This window comes from Polyodon spathula, chromosome 8 (assembly GCF_017654505.1).
Source record: "Polyodon spathula isolate WHYD16114869_AA chromosome 8, ASM1765450v1, whole genome shotgun sequence".
Taxonomy (NCBI): domain Eukaryota; kingdom Metazoa; phylum Chordata; class Actinopteri; order Acipenseriformes; family Polyodontidae; genus Polyodon; species Polyodon spathula.
In genome coordinates, this window is record NC_054541.1 from 25,300,852 (window position 1) to 25,317,611 (window position 16,760).

General features: G+C 36.0%; 1 protein-coding gene across 7 annotated transcripts in view; it reads right to left on the minus strand.

Annotated features, from left to right (window-relative positions):
• Positions 1-16,760, minus strand: part of LOC121319656 (apoptotic protease-activating factor 1-like) — an 81,594-nt gene that overhangs the window by 51,178 nt on the left and 13,656 nt on the right. For all 7 annotated transcript variants that reach the window (XM_041257305.1, XM_041257301.1, XM_041257298.1 and 4 more), the window contains 10 exons: positions 13,807-13,991; positions 12,926-13,052; positions 11,630-11,755; positions 8,991-9,122; positions 7,829-7,954; positions 7,256-7,417; positions 3,728-3,856; positions 3,199-3,324; positions 2,076-2,195; positions 615-740 (listed from right to left, as the gene is read on the minus strand). In XM_041257305.1, the coding sequence (XP_041113239.1) occupies positions 615-740; positions 2,076-2,195; positions 3,199-3,324; positions 3,728-3,856; positions 7,256-7,417; positions 7,829-7,954; positions 8,991-9,122; positions 11,630-11,755; positions 12,926-13,052; positions 13,807-13,991 (1,359 nt within the window). The remainder of the gene's footprint in view (positions 1-614; positions 741-2,075; positions 2,196-3,198; positions 3,325-3,727; positions 3,857-7,255; positions 7,418-7,828; positions 7,955-8,990; positions 9,123-11,629; positions 11,756-12,925; positions 13,053-13,806; positions 13,992-16,760) is intronic.

Consider the following 16,760-nt stretch of genomic DNA (forward strand, 5'->3'; position numbering starts at 1 on the left):
AAAGGAGAATTTTAATTTAACTCCAGTCGGAGATAAGCAGTCTGTGAAGATAGTACAAGTCAGCCGAGTTCTCTTGCTTGATCCCTGGGAAGGAGTGATTCAAGCCGCTGGCTTCACTTGCGTCAAGGCAGCTGCGGGACTTAACCAGCAACAGGCTGTAGTGCACAATATACGCAAAATTATTATTTTTTTTTTAATTATAGCGTAAATAAAATATTGCTTAAATTATGTAAAAAACAATAATTAGTGAAATTTATACAGTCATAAGCAACAAATACTTCTTTGTTACCAGTCTCCTCCTGTTGGGTCAGATCCTGAAAGGAAAAATAGCGCAGAGGTTGTGCTTACAATTCCTTTATACCCTCGGGGGGGGCATAACTACATCACAGGCTCGGCCAAGCGGCTTTGGTAACGAATATTCAGGTTTCGGTGTCTTTACCCATTAGGTAATGGTTACATTTCATACTTGAAAGGGAACATTATAACTAGAAAGGATCACCTTGAGGATTAAGGGAAAATAGATAAAAATGTCTACTTATCATTCCTAGGCATATGGCTATAAAAAAAAGCCCTATGTGAGATTTAGGTGGACTAAGTGCATGAAAGCCATTTACCTTTACAGTTCCATCCTCTCGTGCCAAGACGGCAGCCTGAGGGTCTTTACTGAGACAGCAGCAGCGAATGCGGGACTCCTGTTCCTCAGACTGATATATCACTTCCCCTGTCTTTCCATTTCTCAACTGACATGCAAGAAATGAAAAGAAACCTGGTTACTTCAGCCATGTACCTTCTAACCCTGTCACCGTGTACTTAAAGTTTAACATTTTTATATGTACATTAAAATGTATGAAATATATTTCTTTATTGTAATTAATGTTTTTTTTTTATAATACACACACACACACACACACACTTCCAGTCAAAAGTTTGAGTACACTTGCTGGAAACTGGGTTTTTTTCATAATTGACAATGTTTTACGTCGTATACGTTTCTGTAAATACTTGAAAATGAAAACACATGTTACAATACACAAAACAAAACATAAGGAGTATCAAAGCAATGTTCAAGAAAATTGAAAATTGTCTCCAAATCTTGGATTCCTCAAAATAGCCACCCTTTGCCTTAATAACAGCCTCACAAACACAAGGCATTTGGTTAACAAGTTTCAGCAGGAAATCACCCAACATGTCTTCCCAGCTCTTTTGCAGCAATTCCCAGAGATGTAGGGCACTTGTGCGTAGCTTTGCTTTGACTCTTCTGTCCAGTTCGTACGTTACGTTACGTTTCCATACAAGTTCTATGGGATTGAGGTCTGGAGACCGGGCAGGCCAGGTCATTAGATTGAGTTGTCACTTTGTTGTTCACTTCTTCACCAGATAGTTCTTGCACAACTTTGAGGTGTGTTTCGGGTCTTTATCTTGCTGAAGAATGAAGGATTGCCCAACTAGCCGTAATCCTGATGGAATGGCATGCCTCTAAAGTATGCTATGATAGCCATACTGGTTGAGTTTGCCATGGACTTGGTAAAGATCACCAACTCTGTCACCAGCAAAGCAACCCCAGACCATGACACTGACTCCTCCATGCTTGACAGTGGGAACCACACATGCAGAACTCATGCGCTCACCCTCTCTGCGTCTTACAAATACTCCTACCTATATTTATAGTAATCATGGACCCTCACCTGTTAACAATAATTGGTGACAAAAGATTAATTAGGTAACATGCAAGTTACCTCAGAGAACATCTAACAAAGACACTTTTATACTTAGGCCAATGTTCTAACAACGTGTTATACACATTGCAGATGTTTAACTGACTTCAGACTGAAATCCCCTTGCTTTGGGTGACCATTTCATTGAAATTGACAAAATTTACATTTTCGTTTAAAAATTAAATTTTTGAATGCAATTCACTTATGATTATCAGCTTATATAAGTACACGTATCACATAATGAAATATTAAGTGTTAAAAGCACAGATAATCATGAAAAACCTGGTTTCAAGCAGGTGTACTCAAACTTTTAACTGGTACTGTATATATAACCATTATTTTTAACGGAGGAGGTTGTACCTGCAAACGTTTCCTGTTGTCAGGCACTATCACACTAATTTCATTGTGGTGGAAGAGTACATCAGAGTCACGCTTCAAGGACACAGCAGATGATGGGTGCACTTTCTTGGTCTCCCAAAGCTGCCAGAAAATAATACAGCATTGAAGGCTTTAAAATAGATTTGGCTCCCAGATTACCTATAATGACTGAAACTGCAAAAGGAAAAGATCCAGCACAATACCCTATATTATTATGACCAAGAAAGAGTAAAATGTTCTTAGCAGGAACCTGGTTCCAATAGAAGATCCTCAAGACTGTTTCATCCCCTTCCTAACTCACATAATAACACCATCACATACACTTTTACTCAGTATAGTGATGAAAGCACTAAATTATTTTACTACTTTACCTCCAAATTCAAAGGGGACTGAATGAATGTGGTTGCACTAACGAGCTGGTCACAATTGCTTAAATTCAAAAACATCTTTCCCATTAAAAAGTTAAAACTTGAAAAAAAGATCTTAGATGACATTCATCGGGTCTGTGTGCAGTGAACAGAAATCCTTCACTTAACACATTTACTTTCCCAGTGGCGCTAATCTTTAAGGAGTATTGAGTGTTAATGGATTAACACCACTTTATTTCCCCTCACCATTTTCAAACCACACACTTTAGAGATGAAGCCTGACCCAGGAGGCTCAGTTTCACTTTAAATTTAGGCTTTGTCTACTACGCTGGCCATTCTGAGGTAAAAAAATACTTTATTATTTCTCCAATAAGTACTTCACCAAAGACCATCATATATACTGACCATTAAGACCATGCAGTCTTACACTTCTATCTATAAGGACTATCATGCCTAAGTATTTGGACTTTAATCCTGGAGACCTCATGAGATGACATAACAAATGTGGGTAGTGTGCACTATGCCGAATGATTGATATATATAACGAAGTAAAGCAAGACTCAGTAAAAGCAAACAAGGCATGAAAACTCCAGTTTCAGCACAAAAACAAGACATGCATATAAGTGCATTATATAAGATTTCAAATTATGTTTTTTTCTGCAGATTCTTTATTTGCATGCATCTGTGCAGTTGTATGTATGTTTCAGAATAACAACAGCTTGTTTTAAAGACCTTACCCTGACAGTCTGGTCATCGGAGGATGAGAGCAGTATTGATCCATCAGGAGAGAACCTCACACAGTGAACCCAGCTCAGGTGTCCACTACAATCAGCCACTTTCTTATTGGACTCAAGGTCCCATAACTAATGTGAACAATAGAAGGAACAAAAAAAAAAATACATCATTAGTTTTATAATATGGTAATCAAAAATGAACATACAACATAAATAAATTATTTAAAAAAAAAACAAATCTACTTCTTTATAATTTATAAATATACAATTTCTTTAGAAATAACTTGTTTCTGTTGAAATATAATTTAAATATAAATATCTGTATCTTTTAATATGTGTGTATTGTACGTATATGTGTGTACACATGTGTTTATATTGCTATTGCTTGGATGTATAATTCTTGTATTGTTTATTATTGAGTATGGCCTGTTTAGGTCTCACTTTGTATTAGTGCTGCACTATTGAGATGTACCTGTGCTGGTCCTGTGGGCACAAAGTGAAATAAATAAATAAATAATAAAAATTCACAAACCTCTACAGTATAGTGGGACAGAGCTACGGCTACCAGTTGACTGCTGGGACAGAAGTCACAGGACTGAATGGTGCTATGCCGACCAGTTTTAATTTCTGACAGCAAGGTGGCACTCTGTATGTCAAACACCTAGAGAAATTGAGGGGGGGGGGGGGGGGGGGGGGGGGGGGTTAAACCGGACATGTCGGGAGACGGATAGGATGTCCAAAATAACGCACATCCACATTTATAGTTCTCATTTGATTTTAACATGCATAAATCACTGGACTGAAATACCCAAATGTGTTCTCTGTAAACATTACATTATGTAAAAACATGAATCTGTACAGTAGGCCTATACATTATACAGTACAGTAGTAAAATCAAATGAATACTGTGACAGGGTCTTACTTGTGTCACGTGTGTGGGTAGCCGCTGTTCAAGCATACAGAGAGACAACTGGGGTGAAGCTGAAAACGCCGGCACAGGCGCACAGGTTTTATTAATAAACAGACAGAAAATGAAAGTAAAAATAAAGGTGGTCATGTGACATTACCACCGATGGTAATGCACAGAGGACTAATACAGCAAACTGTACAAAAACACAAAATAAAACACAGTACAACAAACTATAAATCAAAGGTGCCGTGAAAACAGCAGGCCTTGCAGCAGCCCCGAGCTATCTCCCACGGATGTTTTTAAACTGACGGACACTCTGTCGAGACCCGCCCACCTGGTGATTGAAGACCAGCACAGCCAATCACTTGCTGCCCTTCCCCTCAACCAAGCATAGCAGGCAGCAAGTCTCAATCAAGCGCCCGTCTGTAAACAATAATTCAATCAAACAAATCAACTCCAAAACGACACTCAATAAACCCATTCCCACATACAAATCACACCAACACTCATTTACCATTGTGCAGGGCAATCACCCTGCCACAGATACATAGTGCACTTTCTTTTTACTTTAACTTATAAGTGTGTGGGGAATACTGGGTGGAGGGAAAATCCTCCCAGCAAAAACACACATGACAATGTGGCTGGAGCCGTCAACTTAAAACAAGTTTAAATTATTAATTAAGGCTCCAGACTTGTATAAAGAAGGTGATCCTGGGTGGTGAAATGGCTAGTTAGAGTTAATGTTGATGTAGGTGAGAGGTGGAGGATTTTCTGTGTTCACTGCTGTCTAATCCTGTCTGTTTATGTGCGTCCGTGAGTGTTTGTATAGACCTTTTTGTTTTGGCCCTTGTGCCATTTAGTGTGTTAATGTGTTTTTGTTCTGTTTAATGTTTGTGTTTGGTTTGGTTTATTTTATTTAATAAAAAAGAGCACAATGGTGTCTCACCCCGCAGTATTGTGTCTGTGTATACTTCCTGGTCTGCAGTCACCCACCAAGCCACCCATGACAGGCAACCAGCAACACAAAATAAATCATGCTGCTGCACTATACACATTATTGTACAATGCGAAAATACTAAACGATTCTTTTTAATTGAAACTTTTATTTATTTATTTATTTTTTACTATAGCCTACTTAGTACACAGTTAACACAAAATAGATCACGGTGCTGCACTGACAAGTTATGATACTATACCTATACTGCACACATTTTACAGATATAATTCTGTTTTAAACTTTAGAAAATGTTACCATGTACATGTGGCTGCAAGTAAAACACATAGCCTACCTGTTACTTTTTTATGATGGAATGAATCAGACTTTCATTTCATTACAAAAAGCAATTGGACTTCAGAATTTGTATTATTGTCGTCCACATCAAACCACATCTTTTAATCCTGTCTTTAATGTTTGCGATTTAGTAAGCTACTTGTAGCTGTTCTGCTTTTTTTGTCCTACCTTTGGTATCAATATAATAAAATAAATAAAAAAATGGTGTCTCTTTGTATCATGCAATTATCAGCGACCTAGCGTTTCACTAAATTGGTTATTATTGGGGGACATACTTTGTGTCTGGCATATTGAATGTACAGCACAACAGTGTCAATATTAGCGAAGGACAACTGTACAACACATAGTTTTCATTCTCTCAGAAATGAACGTACAATGAAGGCTGACCCTGTTTATTTACTATGCTTCCCATTAGACAAATAATCCATTAGACAGGAACTGTGAATAACTGTTTGAAAAGTTATGATATTTTTTTTCCTTTCAACAATTTTTTAGAAACATTTTTAAGCATGACTAATAGCAGAAACACTTAGACGATCATAACCCTCAGAGTAATGACAGGATCATAATCTACCGGAATCTACCGGAACCTGCCGCAGGGGGGGTGGGGGGGGGTGGCGGCGTAAAGTTGTCGTTAAGACAAAAGTGTTGATTACGTTTACAATTAGGCATGCTTAAAATATAAAGGTAGGGCCCAGCACATAGTCACAATAAAGAATCAAAGAGTGTTAACATAGTTAACATATTTCATGGATAGCAAAATACAATTCAAAGCTGCAGTATGTCCACTGTTTTGTCATTTCAAATATTTTCACAAAACAAACATTAGACTTTAAAGCTGCAGTGTCCAGTACAAAACCACATCATAAAAAAAACATATTTGTAGGTGAAAAAACACTAAAATAAAAGTTGCTACTTTTTTAATATATATATATATATATAAAAACGTGAAATTTTTGGTCCATAAAATAAAGGGCTTTACATAATTTCTGTAAATAAGAAATTGCAGTGTCTAATGTGAAAATACAACACAAAATAATAAATTAACATCCAAATGTTCAATACAAGCTCTTGCATTGTCTAAAAAAACAAAAAAAAAAAACAACAACATAATAAATATGGATTGTACTTTAACAGAAACGCGTAGTCAATCAGACTGCAGAGTCTGTATCATCAGAACTGCTCCATGTCTTTGTTATCTCAACCGAAGATAACCCTAAACCTAACCCTGAATCATTCAATGCTCAGAGCAGTTTTTTCTATTCGCTAGAGACACGATATTTTCCCTCAGGCATTTATTTTGAAAAAATGTACTTTTTGCTAAAAGTTGGGGGGGGGGGGTCGCTATCGTTCAAACCGGGCGTTGACTTGGCAGAATCCGGTATTATGGCTTGCCTAAGATTTGTAACATCTGAACAGCTTTGTTTATGTTTCATCAATCTTCAGTACGAAAAACACATTACAGTGCGCCCCCTTTGTAAAGCGGCCCGTTATAATGGCACAGTCATGGCTCCCATTTGTCCCTTAATGCCATTACACTAATACTAGTATTTTAGTTATAAGGCGTAGCACAAATAGCACAGTCTCTTAACTATGGCTCCTGACAACAGTGTTATAAAGGGGGAGCCCTGTATATATATATGATTAGAATGTATTTTTAGCATACTTCACATAGCAGTAATATCAGTAATAACAGTAATAAAAAATGTATGTGATGTGTTATCACCGTATCAAACCAAAATAGATATACTACATATTAAATTTAAAAAAGTGTGTTCAATAAAATAAGGTCTTGTATATTTAAGTCAAACATTCCAGCTTTCACAGCTTACTCAGATAATATTAGAAATCATACTTACAAACAGCATGTTTTTTGCAGCAGCCATAACTCGGGTACCATCTGATGACCAAGCACTGCACCTAACTACCACCTCCGACTCTTTGGGCTCATCTGTGAGGCTTGGGAAGAAATCCAGTATATCGATCGACTTCCATTCATTAGCTGTATGTACTTCCCAAAGCTGTAACGGAATGGCAATCAGTCAGGAGGTTTCTTCACTAAATGATGCCTCCCTACACAGCACTATTCCTGACAGGCCATGAAAACACAACAAAGGAGCTGCTCTAATCAAAACGAAAAAAAAAAAAATTCATTTGAAGATTGTAGTGATGAAAGCCCAAGGCTTAAGCTACACACTTTTTGCAGTTCAGGTGCAACAGAGTTGGTTAGTTTTCCCCACACTTAATATTTTGAGCAGAACCAACTCTGTCAGATGGTTTGCTACCAGGCAACATTTAATTGTTGGATAATGTTGTAAAGAGGATTTTTAGAAACTGTGCCTGGTACAGTAGGTAAATTGATAGCAATAATAGCCAGTATGCAGGCAAGTAGGTATATTTCAATTCTGATTCAACATTAAAAGCAAGCATACCTTTAAAGTACCATCGCTTGAACAGCTGGCCAGGTATTGGTCATTGGGTGAAAAACAGCAATGGTTAACAGGACCCTCGTGCCCAAACATCGTGTTTTGAGATTCTGGTCTATTGATGTTCCACAGCTTTGGAAAAACAGTTATAAGAAGAACAAGTATATTGGCTACCAAGACTTATCAGCAATAACTTCATAATATCAGTTTGTATTACTGACAGCAGTACAAGTTAACACACAAACCATACATTAATCACAGATGCAAGTAGCAATCCAGTCAAAAGGTTTAATGGTAAATAAAAAACAAACCAAAAAAAAAAAAAAATACATAATGTACATATATCTACAAACCTATACTACCAAAACTATTCCTTAAGCTTTCAGGTCATTTTTAAAGATGCAGTTTTACATTATGAATCAACTGGGAATACCAGTTTTAATCAAGTTTTTTTTTTTTGTAGGTGTTGATTGCTGATATAAAAACTGCTATGTACAATCGAAGATCATTTTACTGGATGAATTGCACCGCTGTTTGCCTCACAAAATCCTTGCCTGTGAATTATATACAGCAGGTCTTTATAAACCCCAGCAGTACACCACTGTGTTGCAGCATCCTCTAATTTCATGCTAATGTCCTATACACTAGCATGGACTGAACATATAAAGGAGGATTTTACTCAAGAGAGTTATAATCTGCAAGCAGCTGTGAAACCCATCACTGCAATGTCTGTTAAATCCCCATGAACAACTATCAGCTGTATAAAATATGTGCACACACACATACCAGTACAGAACATTAACATTGTATATAATTCACTCTAAATAATCAATTTTTTTAAATAAACATTTTATCTATTTCTATAACGGATTAATGTATCTGTTAATACAATTTTTTCTGTCTTTGCCATACTGTTACTATATAGCCTATTATAGTGCCTTGTTGCATTGGTGCATTAAACAGATCACGTCAGATCAGACAGGTAAATGGGCCTCAGGTTGCATTCCCCTTATGTAGAGAAAAGCCAACACGTTTTCACATTCAAGTGAACTTTTAGCTGCTTTCAACTGCACTGAATATACAAAAAAAAATAATAATAATGTTGCTTAACAAACAAGGTTTGAGAAATGTTGGTCAACTTTTGACTGGTGTAACAGCGCCAACTTACTTTAATAAAGCTGTCATTTGAGCACGTTGCCAGCAAGATTTTGCGATTTGTATTGGTAAACTGGCAGTGATTCACCTGTTCAGAATGTTCATCGTATGTTCTGAGTAAATTTCCATTTTGTGAATTCCAGACCTAATATTAAAAGACAAAAAAAGTGTTAAACATGGAAAACTGCAAAGGAAAAGAAAACTTAATAGAATACTATATTCACACCATAGGTATGGATTAACGCATATAACGCTACAGTTATTTTGAAATGACCCTCCACAAATCACGAGGCTTATGCATTCATGTATTTTGGAGCAGTTGCATAACCTTATTATTGCTTATGGTGATACACCATGATAAAGCCTAGCAAACTGTAGTTAAGCATAACAAACCTATAGTGAAAGCCTGGTAAAGCACAGGCAAATACAGTAAATCAAGTTTAACTGTGGCTATTAACCGTAGTAAGGAGCAGTAAATTCATAGCTGAAGCATGGGATACTGCAACGTGACAGTGTACAGTAATGGAACTATAAATATCGTGAGATTGTGTGGAACAATTCTGCTGAATTGGAGAATTGCATTTATAAATGCTGACCTGATGTTTTCCTTAACCAGCCTGTTACGATAATTGTTTTCGATTCTAATTACAAAACACAAGGATGTGTATTTTTTGGGTGTATTTGTTCTTTACATGAAGAACATGGAATGATGTTGTGAAAATGACTTTCTTTAGTAAATTGGCCTTGAACAATCAGACCAGGTTTGAATGGTAAGGGAATTTTAATTCTGGTCTCATCACAGTTTTAAAAGGCATCGGTGGCGTTTAAATCAAGAGAATTAATGTTACAATTTTACAATGCATTAATAAGACCTGATCTAGAATTTTGTGTTCAGTTCTGGTCACCTCGCTACAAAAAGGATATTTCTGCTCTAGAAATAGTGCAAAGAAGAGCGACCAGAATTATTCTGGGTTTAAAAGGCATGTCAAATGCAGACAGGCTTAAAGAATTGAATCTATTCAGCCTTGAACAAAGAAGACTATGAGGTGGATTCAAGCATTCAAAATTGTAAAAGGTATTGACAATGTCGACCCAAGGGACTTTTTCGACCTGAAAAAGGACCAGGGGTCAAAAATGGAGATTAGATAAAGGGGCATTCAGAAAAGAAAATAGGAGGCACTATTTTTTACATAGAGAATTGTGCGGGTCTGGAGCCAACTCCCCTGTAATGTTGTTGAAGCTGACACCCTGGGATCCTTCAAGAAGCTGCTTGATGAGATTCTGGGATCAATAAGCTAGTAACAACCAAACAAGCAAGATGGGACGAATGGCCTACTCTTGTTTGTAAACTTTCTTATATTCTTATGTAAAGTTGTGAAAATGTCAAAATGACTTGTCATAGCATGTAAAAGCTTTTTGCACTGGGATTACATATTTTGCCACTTTTCCTAACAGATGATTTTCATTTTTCAAACAAGAAAAAAAGACGTCTCATTTTCACCAACCTCTGGACTCAGAACTGAATAAATGAACCAAGAACCAAGATATTAAATATAGACACACACACACTTGTATCACATATATTCTTTTCTGCTTTAATCATACTGCTTTTTCTTTATGGCTTTCTTCAACATACAGTATTAGGGCACTGTGACAGAAATACAATGAATCTTGGTTGTAAATCTCTCTCCTGATCTGTGAGGGCACTAAGCAAGGACAGAGTTTTTTCAACGGGCTGGCCTGACAGTTCTTTCCCCAGGTTGGGAAGTCGGTCAGTCTGGAAGAAGGCGAGACTCTGCTGCAAGAACATATTAACCCAGAAGGGAAACAATGTAGCAGCCGCAGATTGTAAAGGCAGCTACATTCGTTTACCAAGGGGTTATGCGTGACAGCATATAATGGGGGCGGAGACTCGTAATCAGTTCCCTCTCATTAGTTTGTAAAGAGTTAAAGCCAGGAGGACAGTAAAACTGTATTGTTACAGAAAATCGTGAGTGTTGTGTTTTTGTTTGTTTATAATTGTCTCGTCTTGTCTTGTACATTACCAGACAGTTAACACAGTTCCGGCGCTGTCGCCAGGGGCCAGGACGAAACCGGTAAACACTGCACCTTTATCACAAATATAAACTGTATCACCCACTACGAGCACTACTGCACGCACCCAGGACTGTGACCGTGTTCGTATTATTGTGGGAAGGATATTTGTTTATTGTTTGGGACTCTTGCTATATACCCCGTGCTGTACACATTAGTGTGTACTGCCAGGGAACTATTGTTTGGTCGCCGGACCTAGGAATACAATAAAACATTTCTAAACTGGATTACAATTCTCTCTGTCTGCTTCTTTCATACACTGCATCACCCCTGCACCTGTCTACAATAAATCACTTTGCCACGTGCACCCATACTGTAAATATTTCACGAGTGCAAGACATATAGCAGCCGTGCTCTACTGAAATCAATGAGGCTGAACAATTCTAATATTTACAGCTACAAGTCAGGCAAATTTATTTTTATTGTATTCCATAGAACAGTTTAACACAGAGACAAATGAGGCAGACATGTACCTGAACAGATTTATCTGAAGTTGTAATAATAATAAAACAACTTTTAGAATTGCCAGTCTTCCGTTTGCTTCCTGTCAAAATATACCTTTATTTTCTTGTCCACTGAACATGTGGCTATTAACTTGTCGTCTGGAGAGAATGCACAGCATAGCACGTCATCATCATGAGCTTGAACTTCAAGAAGTTTCTCTCCAGTCTGGCTTTTGAAAACCTGCAGCACCACAAACACAGGAAATACATGACAATTCAGCTGCCTGCAAAGGCCTAAACATTAACTGTGCTGTGGAACGCTGGAAAAGTCAGTAACACTATAATAAAATAGTGAAAATACAAGTTATTAAAACACTTATAGAATATTTACTCTGTTTCCACAGCTGAAACATGGGGACAGTTTCTTAAATATTATTATGGCAAAACTATCTGGCAACATACATAAAACCTACATAAGAAAGGTTCTTTATCAACATGTTATCAAACATAGGTCAAACTTCCAGTATTATTCAGTTGGTACCTGTACACAAAAAAAAAAAAAAAAAAACACAGATGTCCTACAATGATAGAGTGTAAAAAAAAAAAAAAAAAAAAAAAAAAACAGCTTTCTTTGCCTTTTAAAGTTAAGTATATAACTGTAGTTAATTTGTGTTTATAAATAAAAAGAGCTATATACATAAAAAATGTAACACACAAAGAACATATTTATTGTATCTTTACTGTAAATATGAAGTATTGTAGTGAATTTCTCAGGAAACCCCAATTGATAACAGACTGAAATTATAATAGGGGTGTCAATGCAGTTTAAACAATTTTATAGAACAGGTGGGTTTTTAGTAATTGAGGTTCTTACTGGTCTTTCCAAGCCCTCTGGAAAGTGAGACAAAGTGTCTGGTTTAAAAACACTTTACATTTAAAACAAGATGCTGAAGAAACTGTATATTAAAAACTTAAAAACTGTTAAAGACTTAGTTTAACCTTATAGTGTCATGCATTCAAAGTAATTGTATCTACATTACTTGAAAGGCAAGTGTTTCACAAGGTCTAAGAGACCAAAAGTACAGTCAAATATATGCAGTAAATTAGCATACAATTTGGTGGAGATACACTAGTGAAACAAAATGTTTAATGTAGGCTGAGAAAATGCTTTCTAACAACTTGGTTAGAATAAGGAAGTGACACTTAGTGTTTAAAAGGCTGAGCTTTCTCAGTTTATTTTCTGTAACAGAATGTAAATATTGAGAACTAATATGTACCATTTCACTTAGAAGTGTTCATTTCAGGGTATGTTCTGTGAGCTCCGTAGTGAAACCATTACCTTTCACAAGCATTACATTTACAACCACTACAATTTTAACAAGAAAAATACAACTAACACTTGAATTCTTACCTGCAAAGTCTTATCTGATCCACAGGAAGCTATGTTTTGCCAGTTGTGAGAAAAGCAGGCATAGTAAACTGCTCCCTTATGAGGCCGGACAATCAGACGAGACAAGCTCTCTAAACTGCTTTTGTTTCTAAGAAGAGTATTAGAAAAAGTGAATTTTAGATCATAAAAGAAGAAATAAGTCAGACAGCAAGTACATCCACCCCTTATTAGATCAAACCTCGTTATAATGCGGATTCGGAGATATTCCGGTCCTGGGCTTGGTTCCCTATTTTTACAGTCTAACTGCTGATGCCTTAGCTGCAATATACTTAGGCAATTTCACTTAGAATTACTGTTGGTTCTATTCTGTACTGCACATCACAAACAAAAATATATCAAACAATTAAAAACAAAGTATTAATATCGTACTGTTATCATATACACACACATTGCACAATAACACAAAGCAAATTAAATATCTACTTGCTGAAGCGTTTTTTATTTTAGCCGACGAGGTGTTGACTTGTGGCAGCAATGCACTAGCAAAATAGAGCAGTGACGTCAGTTCCCTAGCAACAAGCCTCCTGTGTTGGGAATGGGTTATTTTTCAGTGCAGCAGGTTTCTGCATTTGAGAAAGGAAAGGAAACTAACTGCAGGCTTAAGTTGATGAGAAGCAATTACCCTCCGCAGTACGAATTAAAATGGTGTGTTGCTTTTTATATGAAAAATGAGGTAGGATACCCACGATACCTTTGCACTTTACTGTAAATATCTATTGGAATTTAAGCAAGTGATAACTTTGGAAAATGTATACTGAACTGATCATTATTTTCTTATACAGCCAAGTTTTCTCTTTGGTCTAAAACGCATAACGTCTTATAATATACAGCACACCACTTACATCCACTCCAGGTAAAAAGCTCCTTTTTTCGTCTCCTGCTCTGCCTTCAGTCTTGCTTGACGATACACCTCTGAGGAGTCTGGCTGGCCAAGGCCCATCTGAACAACATCAGGGAAAGGCCTTTGTTCAAAGTGGTGACCATTCAGGGATAAAAACTCCTGAAAATTATCACGCACTGTGCTGTTCTAATAAGGAGACAAAGACATATTATTCCATTGGGATCTGTTTGGATGATGTTAAAGACACCAGGGTATTTTATTTACCCGTCATTATTGGAAAGAGAACCATAAAACTGCAGGTTTATGATGGTCTTAGGATGGAAGATCTGCTGCTGTTTAAATTTTTAAAACAGACATGTTGTTAATCTCAGAAGAAAGAAAATGTTTGTCTACCTGACTTAGCTTCTTGGCAGTTTTACAGATGAATTTCAAATGAAAAACTGTACAATGTTTTAGAAACTTTAAATCCTTGCATCAGTGACTCTAATATTAGTTTTAGATACTATATGGGTTTATAAATAAATTTTTTAAAAAAAGAATCAAGGTAGGAAAAGTCACCTGCACAGTCAACCCTTGGGGCTGTGAAATCAAACGGATTCACAGTAGAAATAATACCAAGGCAACACCATGAACCATGCAGATAAATAAGATAAAATAAGATAATAAAGATTCTCAAATCTCTGTACTTTTCCCCAAAAATCATTAAATGACAACAGAAACATAAAATAACGTTAAGAAAATTAATATATATTTCTTTTTCAATTCCATTAAAATGATAATGATAATTTAGAGGGCATGCTATCACATTATGCATTTCCTAAGTTAATAGCTTTCTGTAACTTTGCAACAGGCTTTTCACCACCAGGAGCCTGTCTTCCCATCATTACTCCGGAGAGCTAATCATACTCTTTTATGTTCGGATTGTCAAGTAAAATGTCTAAATTGGAATAAGAGAAACCTACTGCTTCTACAAGAACAAGCCTGGGTATACCTCCCTAAGGAAGCTCACAATACATAAAAAAGAAATAAAAACCTGGGAGATACAGTGATGTTTCAGTGATGGATTGCTCCATAACCTTTAGTTATTGCCTGTTATTATTCATTGGGGTTTACTACACCATTTTTATTGGAAATGTGACCTACTGCCCTACCACTCAAACTCCTCTTTTGCAAATAATATGCTTAGCTGTTAATACTGCAAAAATTAATTATATTTTGAAGAATTAAAAAGTCATTTATGTAGGAAAGCATAATGTGACTAATTGGACAAAAAAAAGTAATACAACATACTTTATAAACACAAATGACCTCTTACCTATGGCTCTTAACTGTCTCACATATATGCTTTCCCAAATGTCGCTGAATAATAATAATACAGTCAAGGCTTGGAAATCTATTTTTTTCTTACATAACAATGACACCAGAAGCTCTCTGGTGAACCATTTTCAACCAAATAATGAGGGGGACCAGTGATAATGCTGAAAATGCATTACTCCTCCTTTAAAAAACAAAACAAATGCAAAACACACAGCCTCAGGAACACCACAATTATGAAAGCACACACCCCAAATGTTTTAAAATATTAGGTTTAAATAAGAGGTCGCACCCGGAAACCCGAGAACCCATCTGGTTTTAAATTACCCGACCCGAACCGGGTCTCTTTTTACTACCCGGGTATTGATAACTAATTTGAGAATTTAAAGAAAATGTAGCAAATATGACAATGCAGTTGTAAGCGCAGGTCTCTGGCCAGTGTAATAAAGATATACACTGGTCATATACACTTTATATCTAATAAAGATAATAACATTAAGACAAGCTCTGCACTAGCAGCAAGTACACCTCAATAATAATAACTGCGGAGACTCTTCTTCTCAGGAACTAAATCAGAAAGAAAACAATATAACATCATCCTTTATGTCAGTGATAACTCTTAACTATCCATTAATAATAATAATTGTGTGGCTTCCAATACAGAATGCTTTATCTATAGTTATTGCACAGATATAGTTTCTTACCAAAAATATAAAATAAGAAGCCTTTATTTAAAAATAAAAAAAATAACTAAAGTATTGTGAGCAACGTATCCCAGAAAACAGACATTATTTTAATGAAATAGATTCACTAAAGAAAAGCATACGCACGCCAAAATGCGTAGGTGCAAAGCACAAAATTAATTCAATATGAGAAAAACATTGCTCACAATGCTTTGCTTGGATGCCATGTTAATGTAAGAAATATGTATGTTTATTTATCAGTTCATATTTGAAGGGCTGCACCTTTAAGTTATATTTTGGACTACTGTGTTTGCCAAAGAGAGACCGGTGAACAATAAAGTTAGAAAAACCAGATGTGACAAAAAGGGATACACAGGAAAAGTGAGAGAAAGAGAAGAAGCAGTACGATATTCTCTTTGCCTATACTTTTGTTTTGTGTAAACTACGCTGTGTTATGATTGAGAAAATAAATAAAACCTCCATTATTAACAGCGGAATATAGCCAATAGATGTTGCAAAGAATCCCTCAGCATGAAGCGCATTTAACATAACTGTATTCAAACTGAGGTGTTGTTTATTATTATTATTATTATTATTATTATTATTACTTCTTCAATGTTTCAGTAATGAAAAAAAATTACACAAGTCTACAAATCTGAAGGGACTAAATATGTGTATATAGTACTTAAATATGTATCATGCACTTAAAACATTAATATATATATATATATATATATATATATATATATATATATATATATATATATATATATATATTTTTTTTTTTTTTTTTGTTTGTTTGTTTGTTTTTTTTGTTTTTTTTTGTGTGTTTTTTAGTTTTTTTTTAAATCATTACTTGAAAAAGACCCCGGTATCTGGGTATTTTTCACGGCGGGTACCCGGTTCCGGATTATCTACCCAAGCCAACCTCTAGTTTAAATACAAAATTCAACACATT